The sequence below is a fragment of the Mytilus edulis genome, chromosome 14 (genome assembly GCF_963676685.1).
Source record: "Mytilus edulis chromosome 14, xbMytEdul2.2, whole genome shotgun sequence".
NCBI classification, from domain to species: domain Eukaryota; kingdom Metazoa; phylum Mollusca; class Bivalvia; order Mytilida; family Mytilidae; genus Mytilus; species Mytilus edulis.
Genome location: NC_092357.1, coordinates 52,230,575 through 52,244,461, shown reverse-complemented (window position 1 = coordinate 52,244,461; position 13,887 = coordinate 52,230,575). Strand labels below are relative to the sequence as shown.

At 32.1% G+C, this 13,887-nt stretch overlaps 1 protein-coding gene across 1 annotated transcript; it reads left to right on the top strand.

Moving 5' to 3' along the window:
• Positions 1-8,547: 8,547 nt before the first annotated feature.
• LOC139504301 (uncharacterized) lies at positions 8,548-9,564 on the top strand. The gene has a single exon (XM_071294367.1). The coding sequence runs from the start codon at positions 8,548-8,550 to the stop codon at positions 9,562-9,564; it is 1,017 nt and encodes a 338-aa protein (XP_071150468.1).
• Positions 9,565-13,887: the final 4,323 nt, after the last annotated feature.

The window sequence follows — 13,887 nt, the reverse complement described above, 5'->3', positions numbered from 1 at the left end:
CATTGAAAACAAATGCTGATTATTAAAAATTAAATGTTGTAAACGAAAATTGAATTTTGAAAACCATTGCTCAAAATTGAAAATTGAATGTTGGAAAACTTATTTTACATGTTGTTAAATGTTAAGAACGAATGGTAAATGTTGAATTTTGAATGTTGGATGAATTTTGATGAATTTTGAAAACCATTGTTGCAAATTGAAGCTTGAAAACTAATTTTAAATGTTGTAAACGAATGGTGAGTTGAATTTTGAATGTTGAAACGAATGATGAATTTGGAAAACCATTTTTGAAAATTGGAAATCCAATGTTAAAAACTAATTTAAAATGGTCAAAACGAATGTTGAAAGTTGAAAAATGAATGTTAAACACGAATATTGAATTTTGATAACCATTGCTGCAGAATGAAAATCGAATGTTGAAAACTCATTTTGAATATTGGAAAGGAATTATAAATGTAAAAAACGAAAGTTGAATGCTGAAAATTGAATGTTGGAAACAAATGATGAATTTTGAAAACCATTGTTGAAAATTAGCAATCGAATGTTGAAAACTAATTAGAATGGTCAAAACGAATGTTGAAAGATAAAAATTGAATGTTTAAAACGAATGTTGAATTGTGAAAACCATAGATGAAAATTGAAAATCTTATTACGAAAACTATTATACTGAAAACGAATGTTGAAAGTTGAAAATTGAATGTTAAACACGATTGTTGAATTTTGAAACCATTTTTGAAAATTGAAAATCGAACGTTGCTAAACTAATTTTGAATGTTGGAAGCGAATTATGAATGTAAAAAACGAACGTTGAAAATTGCACGATTGTTGAATATTGAAACCACTGTTGAAAAATGAAAATCGAATGTTGAAAACTAATTATAGATGTTGCAAACGAATGTTAAACATTGTAAACAAATGCTGATTATTAAAAATTAAATGTTGTAAACGAAAATTGAATTTATCTAATATATATCTAAGATAGCTGCATAGTTTGATGAAAATTCAAGTTGATTTGAAAAAGTTATATTAAAAGTTAAAGATGCCTATCTGAATTTATATAATAATTTTTATTTTTACCTATTATAAAATTAAATTCTTTAGCCATTTTTCTAAAATTTTGGTTTTCATTTCAAAATTTTTCTCCTCTGAAACTACTGGGCCAAATTTAACCAAACTTGGCCACAATCATCATTTGGGTATCTAGTTTTAAAAATGTGTGGCGTGCACGCTAAAAATAGTATATAGGGGCGAAATGTAGATTTGGCTTATATCTCTGAAACCAAAGCATTTAGAGCAAATCTGACAGGGATAAATTGTTTAACAACCTTGTTGGTGGGTGACTGCCCCAGAATTAGTAATTTTAAGGAAATTTTGCAGTTTTTGGTTATTATGTTGAATATTATAATAGAATTATCTTTAGAAAATATTTTCGAATAAATTTCATCAATTATTGTTGAGATTTTTTCAATAAATATCTATTGAACATTTTTACTGATATTGAGCTAAAAATATTTCCGTTCTATTTACCGTTATTATTTTGATACTCATTTTAATGCAACTTATGGGTGAGCAGAGTGTGTTTATTATTTTGTAACGTTCACTGTATATTTCTCGGCTTGAGGTCAATTCGTTTACCTTGTAGCAATTTAGCCGCATGTGTGAATTCAAGCGTACACAGGTATGAATGTTGTTATTTCGAAAGGAGAAACAGAAGGGATTAGAAAGAGTATGCCGTATTTAATACATATACACGATGAGAATAAAGATACAATAATTAAATTGTGTGAATTAATTGAAAATAAAAATTCAGATTCGTAATTCTGAAAGTGTATAAAATTAAAATTAAAAAATTTTGATTACGGCAATTAGCGTAAAGATTCAAAGATGAAGTAAAAAATAATAAGGATATACCATTGGTCCGTGTATATTTGCGTCCATTCCTTTTTCATTTTGAAATATCAAAAACAAAAAACAAAAAACAGAAGTATTTTCATTTTTCGTTTTTGATTTCTCGAAAACCAAAATGAAAAACAAAAGTGGTTTCATTTTTCGTTTTTGATTTCTCGAAAACCAAAAAGAGAAACAAAAGTGTTTTCGTTTTTCGTTTTTTATTTCTCTAAAACAAAAACGGAAAACGAAAGTGTTTTCATTTTTTGATTTTGATTTCTCTGTAACCAAAATGAAAATCAAAAGTGTTTCCGTTTTTCGTTTTTGATTTTACTATAATGAAGAGTTTGATATTTAATTTTAAATATTTCTCGATTTATAATGCAAGATGTTTTCCTTTCTTGTTTCACAGTCATTTTTTTTTATCTTTATTATTGTTTCACAGTCCATTGATGGGAAATATTGCCACTGTAACCACCCCGGTGTTCTTTCAACATAGTGTAGACAAGATAGACCGCATGAACTACGGTGATAAAGTAATCAAAGACTTTCAAATACCCTTTTAAAATTATCTTTGATAAAGAATACATTATCATATTTAAATATTAAACGAATTACAAATCTAAATTGTACAATTTAATATTATATAAAGATGGTACAAATAAATAGATTGATGACAACATCACACTAACAAAGTAACTACTTTTAAAACTGACAAACAAACTAGCCCGGTTGTTAAAGTATACATGCACAGCGGTTTTAATAGAAGAAAATATCGACAGATGCAAAAGTATTAACCAATCTAAACAATAATCGTGCGTGATCTTTTAAGTTTGGAGAGGTTGATCTAAGATGATAAGATAGAACCGTAACCTGGTAACTAGCCTCTAGTATAAATAAAGCAAACTATATATTTGGCGAGGGTAGGGCTCAAGGACCCCAGAACTGGAATAAATTTTGGTCTCGGAGCAAAATATATAGATACAGTGTAAGACTTTTAGTATTTACATGTAGGAACAATATCAACAGACATATGTAGGATAAACAAAAAAACATTGTAATCCATAGTCAAGTGTGTGGCTATTGTTAGTTTAAACATATTTATTTACAGTGGATTGGAATATTGAAGCTATAGTGATAAAGATCGATTACTTAGTTGGTGTTCCGTTAACGTCGCCGCAGAAATAGTCATAAAGATCGATTACTTAGTTGGTGTTCCGTTAACGTCGCCGCAGAAATAGTCATAAAGATCGATTACTTAGTTGGTGTTCCGTTAACGTCGCCGCAGAAGAAAAAAAAGCTTGTTATTACGCCCCACCTACGATAGTAGAGGGGCATTATGTTTTCTGGTCTGTGCGTCCGTTCGTCCGTCCGTCCGTTCGTCCGTCTGTCTGTCTGTCTGTTCGTCCGTCTGTCCCGCTTCAGGTTAAAGTTTTTGGTCAAGGTAGTTTTTGATGAAGTTGAAGTCCAATTGACTTCAAACTTGGTACACATGTTCCCTGTGATATGATCTTTTTAATTTTAATGCCAAATTAGAGATTTTACCCGAATTTCACGGTCCACTGAACATAGAAAATGATAGTGCGAGTGGGGCATACGTGTACTGAGGACACATTCTTGTTTTTATGTTGTTTTAAAATATTTAATTTGACTTGAATTTATATGAGTATATTAAATATACATGTATATACCAAGCTAAGTCAGTTTATATCTTTTTTCTCGTCTGACTATACAAAAGGCCAGGAGAGCTATTTTGAAAGATCAGGATGACTGATAAGCTGTCTATATAAAGTAATGGGACAATGCATGGTATGAAGACATCACCAAATCACCGTATGCAATTTTCAAACAGACATCCAAATCTTACCCACCAACAGACCATGAGCTCTGGGGGGCTCTTAACACAAATCCAAGAGCACAGCAAAATGTCAAAATATCCAATTCAAACTGGGTGACCTGGGAGGAAAACATTTAAACTTTCCAAAGAAATAAAAGTCCCCCCTCTCAACTTTTTAATAAGGAGGTGTCGTTTGTTCTTCCGTTGATCCGTCTGTTTCGCTTCAGGTTAAAGTTTTTGGTAAAGGTAGCTTTTGATGAAGTTGCAGTCAAATCAATTTGAAACTCAGTACACATATTCCATATTATATGATCTTTCTAATTTTAATGCCAAATATAGAGTTCAGACCCTCAATTTCACGGTCCCCTAAACATAGAAAATGATATTGCGAGTGGGGCATTCATGTACCTTTATAACTTGCTATTCGGTGTGACCCAAGGCTCCGTGTTGAAGATGGTACTTTGACGTTTACTTTTACAAATTGTGACTTGTATAGAGAGTTGTCGCATTTGCACTCATACCACATCTTCTTATATCTATATTATCTTTCGATCGATTTAATTGGGTCTGGAGCTGGCATGTCAGATACTGCTAGTAGTTCTTTGTTAATTTATGAATATTTTTCATTTTGCGTAGTTTCTTTTGTTACCTATTCTGACATCGGACTCGGATTTCTTTTAAACTGAGTTTTTCTGTACATATTGTTGTGTGTTTGTTTATTCTACATTCTTATTCTATAGTTGTATAGCAGGAGGTTTGAGATCTCACAAAGCATGTTTATGCCTCGCCACATTTTTGCGCCTGTCCGAAGTCAGTAGACTGGCCTTTGTTATTTTTTGTTATTTTTTTTTTATTAATTTTAGTTTAGTTTGACGTCCATTTTCACACAACTAGTATATATATATATATTTTTATTTAGGGACCAGATGAAGCCCGCCTCTGGTTGCGGGAATATTTTTATTATTTTGAAGACACCTTGGTGGCCTTCGACTGTTTTCTGTTTTCTGCTCTTTGGTTGGGTTGTTGTCTCTTTGACAAATTCTTTATTTCCATTCTCAATTGATTGATTGATTGATTGGTTTATTGATGGATTGTGGGTTTGCTCATTTTAATTCAAACAAAAGTCATGATCATTTGCGAATCTTTTATTTGTATTGCAGTCTTTATTTCACCTTAACACATGGTATGGGTAAAATCTCTTTGTTCTTACTGTGCTATAATCTGGATAATGCACAGCAAAGGTGTGCATTAACTACCTCAGATATACTGCACAGTTCAAATCTATTTGTACCTTTAGGGGCGGTTCCTAGATTTTAAAAGGGGCGTTATTCTATCAAATTAATATATCACCGAGCGTAGCGAGACTAAAAACAATATTGACGATTTTAAGGCAAAACACGATAATTTGTCCAATCCTTGGGTGAACGACATGTTCTTCCCCACCCTGAATCCACCATCTGCCTTGAAATTACGACAAAACTGAACTTTGTACAAACATCGTAGTTTTAGAATAGGAAAAAAGAAAGGTTTCTCATTCCTTTTTTTCATCTTAGCTTGAACATAAAATGTTTCAGTATTATATTTTGCGTACAATTTAAAACTTAAATCAGTGTTTTAAAGTCAGAAAGAAAGTTAAAACAATTTTTGGTAACTTCCGCCAAAAAAGAAATGTATCTAAGAACATCCGAATAAAAGAAATCTGATTTGGACTAGTTTTAGATTCAATGGAATTTATAACGACTTCTTGAACATCTATTCCCCATATTTTTGGATCGAATTTGAAGGGGGTCATATTTAAGTTTGTTTTAAAACAGGGAGATTAGCTAGAGATCAATCAGACTTCATTTAGATGGACTTGTCAGTAGATACAAAGAATTTGGGGGAGGGGGAGTAAAAGATTGAAAAGAGAAAAGTATTTTCTGTTTATTAAACATTTAAAATTTAAAATATAACATCTAATTCTTCCTCGGTTTATCTTTCTCTATTAAAAAAAATGGGAATAGATTTAATAGAAAAATTAAAAAAAAAAATCTACCATTAAATTGCAATTTTACAATAAGTCTAAACCTAAAAAAAAGTTATCAATTTAAATCTTACCAATGAAAGTCGTATTTACCCCTTTCTTTACCCTACAATAAACTTTCCTAGGATCTGTGGATTGCGGAATATCGTCCACATATAAAACGTTCACGTAAATTAATGACGTCATGTGTTAAAACAGTTATTGGCCAATCAAATCGGTATATAGAATTTAATCTGCACGCGCTCAGGATGACCCTTTAACCCGAACTCCTACGTCGTTCGAGTTAATAAGGGTCACCTGAGCTGTGCAGATTAAATTCTATATACCGACTTGCTTGGTCAATAACTATAACATAAGTACATGACATGGGTAAAATATCTTTGTTCTTACTGTGCTATAATCTGAATAATGCACAGCTAAGGTGTGCATTAACTACCTCAGAACTGCACAGTTCAAATTTATTCCTACCTTTAGGGTGGTTTCCTGGATTCTGAAGGGGTTGTTACATGCATGTTTTCTATAAAATAAAAAAATATCAACGATTGTAGCGAGACTAAAAATGTTGAGTTGTCCGATTCAAGATGAACAACATATTCGCCCCCCCCCTTTCCCCTCACCCCCCCCCCCCCAAAAAAAAACCCAAAAAACACGAATCTGCCATCTGATTCGAAATTACAAAAAAGTTGATTAATGAAACACCTTGTACAAACATCGTGACAGTTTTAATTAATAAATATTGGAGTCGAAAACCCCCGCACGGGCGGAGTTCACCCTCTAACCCTCAGTGTTGACTGTCTAGTGATTGCAGTTGAAGAATACTGCTTGCCAAACGAGCCCCCTGATGAAACAAGAAATGTGTCTCCCTCCTTTTCTATTGTCTAAACTGGGACATAAAATATTTTATTTCATTTTGTGTACACAATGCGCGTAATTCTTAAATCAGTGTTTTAAAGTCAGAACAGATAATAACGATTTTCTGTAATTGCCAAAAAGAAATCTGATTTGAATAAGTTTTAGACTCAATGAAATTCATCACGATTTTTGGCATATTTATTCCTATAAAGGGACTATTTGGGTATCGAATTTAATTTTGGGGTGGGGGTTAAAGATTGTAAAGAGAATCGTTGTGTCTGTTTATTTAACATTTTAAATTTATGTACTAACATCTTCCTCGGTTTATCTTCCTCTAAGCATATTATTAAGGAAAGAAAAGCAATTAATCTTTACTCTATAATACCGATTTGAAAGTACAATATCGTCACTGATTGCAACAACAACAAAATATGAATAAATTCAACAGAAACGATAAAAGGAATTTACAATTAAATCGCAAATAGTGTAACAATTTAGGAAGAAACCTATATATAAAAAAAAAAAAAATATTTAAAACTTACCAACCTCTTACTACATCAACATGATCAAGGAGTGTTTTCACCTTTCTATACTCTACAAGAAACGTTACTAAGAGATGTGGATCGCGGAATATCGTTTGCATATTTCTAAAACGTTCACGTAAATTGATGGCGTCATGTGTTAAAACAGTTATTGGCCAATCAAATCGGTATATTGGATGCAATCTGCACGGCTCGTGTGACCCTTTAACCCAACTCCTACGTCGTTCGGGTTAATCAGGGTCACCAAGCCGTCTGATTACAATAATTTTCCAAACGTCTATTTGAACCCCATAATTTGGCAAGGTGTTGCAACCTGTAATGTAAAGCGTTACAGCCGATTGCATTGAGTGTGTAGGCAAAGGTAGTATCCTTGGTTAGCTTGCTTGCATTATTAGGTTAGGTAAACTACCCTCTTTTAAGAGTAGACTAGTCTGACAGATAACCAATCAATATGACAGTATGACTAGGCTACTTCTACAGGAGAGTAGTTTACCTTACCTAATAATTACTTCACGGTTCAGCTAACAAGCAAGTTAACCAAAGATATTTACGTTTGTCCACACACTCAATGCAATCGGCTGTAATGAAAATGCGGAGTTTGTGAGACCAGGCTCAGTCGGTAGCAGCCAGTTTTCAAATATTTATATAAACACAAATGTTGCATACTTCAAATGTTTTTATTAATAAATAACCACTATATCATCAGTTTTTAATATATAATTAAGCAGCCTAAGACACTATTCAATGAATTTTCAAATTTCATTTCTGGTTCATTAGTTATATAAAGGCAATACGAATCGCTTTCAATATATTACACAGCGTGCTGCACGCTTTATATTTTAAATTTTAAACACTTTTGTGGGTTTATAGAATCGTAAATAATTATGTTTTTTTTTAAATGATGACAAAATTGCCCTATTGTGTGAAATAGCTTTCAATATTCTCGGCATCCTGTCAAATAGTTCATGAAAAATAATAATTGTTCTGCATAAGAAGAAAGGTAAGTTGCACTCGTGCATTAACTTTTTTTTTGCCACACAAAACTGTTTTTATCACGTGATTAGAAAGAAAATGAAGTGTTGTTACTCTCTCAACAAAAATATGGATTTCGGTTAGTTATACAGGAGATTTTGGAGTAAGATTTCAACAACTGTAAATATTATACTTTTTGAACTTATTGTCTAAATTTCGGAGATCTTGATCCCATATTAGAAGTTTTTGATAACAACGAAACTATTATTTTCACTGAGACCTGTCCTGTATACCCTGGGGGATAAACAGTGTATGTATTGAAAACTGTTCATTAAACATTGAATGAAAGTGGACTTTGGACTATAGTAAAATCAGCTGTTTTATAGTAAATTTGACCTATTCACCTATAAGAACAACCAATCATATCAAAAAGAATGTCGATGAGCGATACGTCGAGGTTGATTAAAGAGAGCCGAAGAATAGTTGACGCTTCCAATGATGTCAATCTGAACTCCGGCACATTGCTTAACATGATTTTGGAAATAGTTACGGGTATCGACTCCACAATGAGACGAATGGAAACAAGTATGGAGAAGCGCCTTGATGATTTGAAACAAGATTTCTTAACGGTGTCAGCTAGGGTTAGAACATTAGAAGACCAGGCGAGCGATTTCAACAAAAAGCTGTCAGACTGCGAGTCTAGCTGCCAAGGTGTTAGCAATCTTTTCGATCAGGTATCTGGACAAGTAAAAACTAACAGACGTAATATAAACAATCATGATACGAGAATTAAGAAACTTGAAGACAACACCATCGTCCGACCGGGTGTTCCATCAGTCATCAATTCAAAGGAAATTGAGTCCTTAAAGACAGCCATTCTTGACTTGCAATGCAGGTCAATGAAAAACAATCTGATCTTTACGGGATTGCATAGAGTTCCGGGTGAAGATACGGAAGAGCTTTTGCGATCTTTTCTATACGATCAGCTGAGGATCGACTACAGGATCGAATTCGGCAATGTCCATCGATTCCGAACAAAGGGGGACAACAGAAGAGCACCGATAGTTGCAAGATTCCTATATCACCGTGATCTTGAATATGTTTTAGCAAATGCTACCAGACTAAAAGGTAGACCATACGGAATACGGGAGCAATTTCCTCATGAAATTGAACAAAAGCGGAAGGAACTGTATCCGGTGTTAAAACAGGCCAAACAGCAAAATAGACAAGCCTCTCTTGTGCGTGATAGGCTATACATAGACAACCAGCTCTACATTCCTAACACGGTACTAGAGGACACTATAACGGAGCATACTGGCTCTTCATCAACAAACCATGACACGAGCCCAAAAGGGTCTTATTCTAGTGATACCCCTCCTAGCAAAAGACAGCGACAGGGACCGTCCCCTGGCCCACCGCACACAGATGATTCACCAAATTCTGGCAGATAGGGGAATGGTGCAAGAGGACAACCTCAAAAGAAATCGAAAAATTATAAAACTGTGAATAAGAAATATACAATTAACAATGATAGCTTAAATATTTGTTTCTTAAATGTTTGTGGACTTAAGAAAAGACTATTGTCTCCTGATTTCATTGAAATTTTGCTTGAACATGATATCTGTATTTTTGTTGAAACGATGTTAACTGATTTAGATAATTTAAACTTACCAGACGATTATATTTATGTCACAAAAAATAGAAAAAAATTTAAAAAAGCATCAGGTGGAATAGTTGTTATTTATAGAAAGAGTTTAGAAAAAGAGTTGAATTTCTATAATACTGAGAGTCAATTTGTTTTATGGTTTAAACTTTCGAAATCAATTTTGTCACTTAATTCAGATGTAATTTTTGGTTGTGTTTATGTACCACCTGAAAATTCTAAGTATTCTACTATAGAAGCTTTTGAAGAATTGGAAAATGAATTGAATATCCTTACAAACACTGAAAATTGTTATATTGCCCTAGTTGGCGATTTTAACTCAAAAACTGGGTCTTTACCCGATTATATTATACCTGATGAGTCAATTGTTAGTATGTTTGATTTAGATTGTGATGCTGATATATTAGATTATTTGTATGATTATGAGAATCTGACTCGAAACAAAATCACCTTACAAAGAGTGTCTCAGTGTACATGTAGACCTAATAAGTATGGTCATAGACTGTTAGAGTTGTGCAGAAAAAATAATTTATATATTGCAAATTCAAGAGTTGGATCAGATAAAGATATATATTGGGGAGAAAACATGTAACGATTCAAGTGTTGTTGATTATTTAATTATTTCATCAATGCTCTTCCCTTTGATTGTTTATTTTGAAATTGCTGACTTTATACCGTTATATTCTGATTGTCATTCTTTTATAAATTTTAGACTTCAGGCCACATTTAGTAAATCAGATTCAATTGTTATCAACAATAGAAATGATAAAACTTTTGTCAGGTGGAAGAGTGAACAGAAATCTGAATACGTTGATCGAATTCACAATGATTCCGAAGGTATTTTGACCACTGTTATGAATAAACTGGACAAATTGTCCGTAAATAATGATGCAACTCAAAATGATATAAACAATATAGTTTTAGATATCAGCAAAAATTTTAAAGATGTGGCAGCAGAAACGTTTGGGAAAGTAAATAAACATAAACATTTTTACAAACATGAAGATTCAAAACCTTGGTTTAATAGAAAATGCTCGATGAGTAGAAAAAAATTTCATAAAGCTCGAAAGAGATATAGTTTTTTGAAAAATGCTGAAAACAGAAGTAAAATGAGACAAGCTAGTAAAGAACATAAAATAACATTAAATAAATCTTTTGCAAACTATCAACAGAGAGCTGCTGATGAGTTGCGTAACATTTCTAAAAAGGATACAAAAGCTCTATGGAAAATCCTTAATAATCTAAATGATAGTAAAAAAAAAGATAACAATGATGATATATCTCTAAAAGCATTGTATGATCATTTTAAAATACTAAATGAAACTGTTGAGACAGAAAATGATTTCGAACAAGATTTGGAATTTGATACTCTACCAGACGATGTTGAGTTATTTTTAAACAGTCCAGTAACAGAAGATGAAATTAAAAAAGTTGTTTCAAACTTAAAAAATGGCAAAGCTTCAGGTAGTGATGAAATTTTAAATGAGTATATAAAGAATACAATTGACGATTTAATACCAATTTATGTTAAGCTATTCAATTTGATTTTAGATACTGGAATTGTTCCTGACAGTTGGTCTAATGGAATCATGATTACTATATTTAAAAATAAAGGATCAAGATCTGATCCCGAAATGTACAGAGGAATCACTTTGAATTCATGCTTTAGTAAAACTTTTTCTGCCATGTTGAATTACAGGTTAAATAATTATGCAGATCACGTAGACCTGATTTCAAAGGCACAAGCAGGTTTTCGTAGAGGATTCTCTACTGTTGACAATATATTTGTATTGTATTCTTTAATTACTATATATTTTTCATTTGGTAAGAAGCTATTTTGCACTTTTATAGACTTTAAGAGCGCTTTTGACACTGTATGGAGGTCAGGATTGTGGCAAAAAATGCAAAAGTCACACATTAAAGGTAAACTATTTAATGTGATCTATAATATGTATCAAAATATAAAAACATGTGTCAAGAAAGGAAATGAATTTTCCGAATTTTTTATATCTCATACAGGAGTAAAACAAGGTGAAAATCTATCACCTTTTTTATTTTCTTTGTTTCTAAATGATTTAGAAAATTATTTTGTGGAAAATAATATAGAAAGTCTAAATAATATTTCAAAGCTGTGCTTGGAATCATTAGAAATGTATGTTAAATTGTTTATTATACTGTACGCAGATGATACTGCGCTATTGTCTGAAAGTGCAGAAGGATTACAAAAAACCCTTGTATGCTTTGAAGAATATTGTAAAAAATGGAAGCTTAAGATTAACACAAGCAAAACCAAAGTAGTGATTTTTAGTAAAAGGAAAGTAAAAAGAAATCAGAATTTTATGATATATGGTGAAAAAATTGAAATAGTTGATTCCTACTGCTACCTTGGTGTACTTTTCAATTACAACGGTAGCTTTTGTACAGCACGAAAAAAACTTCTTGTTCAAGCACAGAAGTCTTTGTATGCTCTATACCGAAAAAATAAAAATATATGTATTCCCGTCGATTTGCAGCTAAAACTTTTTGACTCATTGGTTAGTCCTGTTTTATTATATGCTTCAGAGGTATGGGGATTTGAAAATAAAGAAAGCATTGAGAAAATACACCTTCAATTTTGCAAAAACATTTTGAAATTAAGAAGCAGTACACCAAATTATATGGTGTATGGGGAACTCGGAAGATTCCCTTTGGAAACCATTATTAAACGTAAAATGGTGTTGTTTTGGAATAACTTGGTATCGGAAAATAACAAGTTATCTTCCATTATGTATAAATTAATGCTCAAATTACATTTTCAAAACCCCACAAAATTTAAATGGATTACGTACGTTAAATCCATATTTGACGAAAATGGAATTAGTTTTATTTGGCAAAATCAACTTCCATTGGATAAACTGGGATTAAAGAACATTATTTCACAAAAACTGAATGATCAATTCATCCAACATTGGTTTTCACAAATGAATAACTCCTCAAGAGGTGCATTTTATTCATTTTATAAAGAGGAATTTCGTTTGGAAACCTATTTGATAAAGTTGAAGCTGTGTGACAGGATTTATATGGCAAAACTCAGATGTTCAAATTTAAAAATTCCTGTAGAAACGGGAAGATGGTCCGGAATTCCAAAAAATGCACGAATTTGTCATCTTTGTGGAAATGGAATAGGGGATGAATTTCATTATCTTTTTAAGTGTAAAAAACAGGAAATAAAACTGCTTAGAAATAAATACATTCCACAATATTATACTGCAAATCCAACGGAGTACAAATTGAAACAGCTTTTAACATTTTGTCATGTAGAACTTTACAAAAACTTAGCAATATTTTTAAAAATTCTTACACGATACTTGTGATTTATGTTGGTTTTTAGTTGAAAGTTATGGTAGTTTGTAAATTGACATTTGCTATATTTTCTCATGTATGTAGCATTATTATGTTTAGTGTGAATGTATTGAGTATAAACATGTGTATACGTGTATATATGATGTCCTCTTGTACACCTATGTGTCTGAGGTTTATTAATAAAGTATTGTCTATTGTCTACAAAACATTCTACATCTGAACTAGTAGAATTTGCTTAATTATGATTTGACGTAAGGTTTATTTTTTGTATTTAAATTATGGTGAGCAAGGAAATTATTTATAAGCTTAAAAATATTAATCCGTGGCAAGGCCGTAGCTAGGCATCTTATTTTAGTGAGGCAAATAATTAAGCCGAGCGAGGCGAATTTTTTTTGGAGGGTATGAAATGAATGGTGCAAAATCCTGCATTCTAGGCATTTTTAGAGAGTTTAATAATGTTTTGAATTTGGACACTTTTTATATAAATTTTTCATATTTTAAGACTTTTACTAACACCAAATTTTTAACAACTTTATTTTTTCATGATATGTAAGATAATCATCCAAATTTGAGTTTGCTGCCAGAACATAGAACAAACATCGATTCAGTAGAGTTTTCCAAATTTTTCTATGGCCGGTTCAGTCAAATCGTTTCAGAATTCATAATTTGGTCTGCTGATATCCTTATCGCGATGAACATGGAGCATGACAAGACCGCACAATCTCTCGCCGCTCATGCATGCTCTTTTCCAAGTTTTCAGTTTGTGTCA

Bases quoted from the DNA above. Each gene is read 5' to 3' on its own strand.
- LOC139504301 (XM_071294367.1), top strand. From the start codon at position 8,548: ATGTCGATGAGCGATACGTCGAGGTTGATTAAAGAGAGCCGAAGAATA.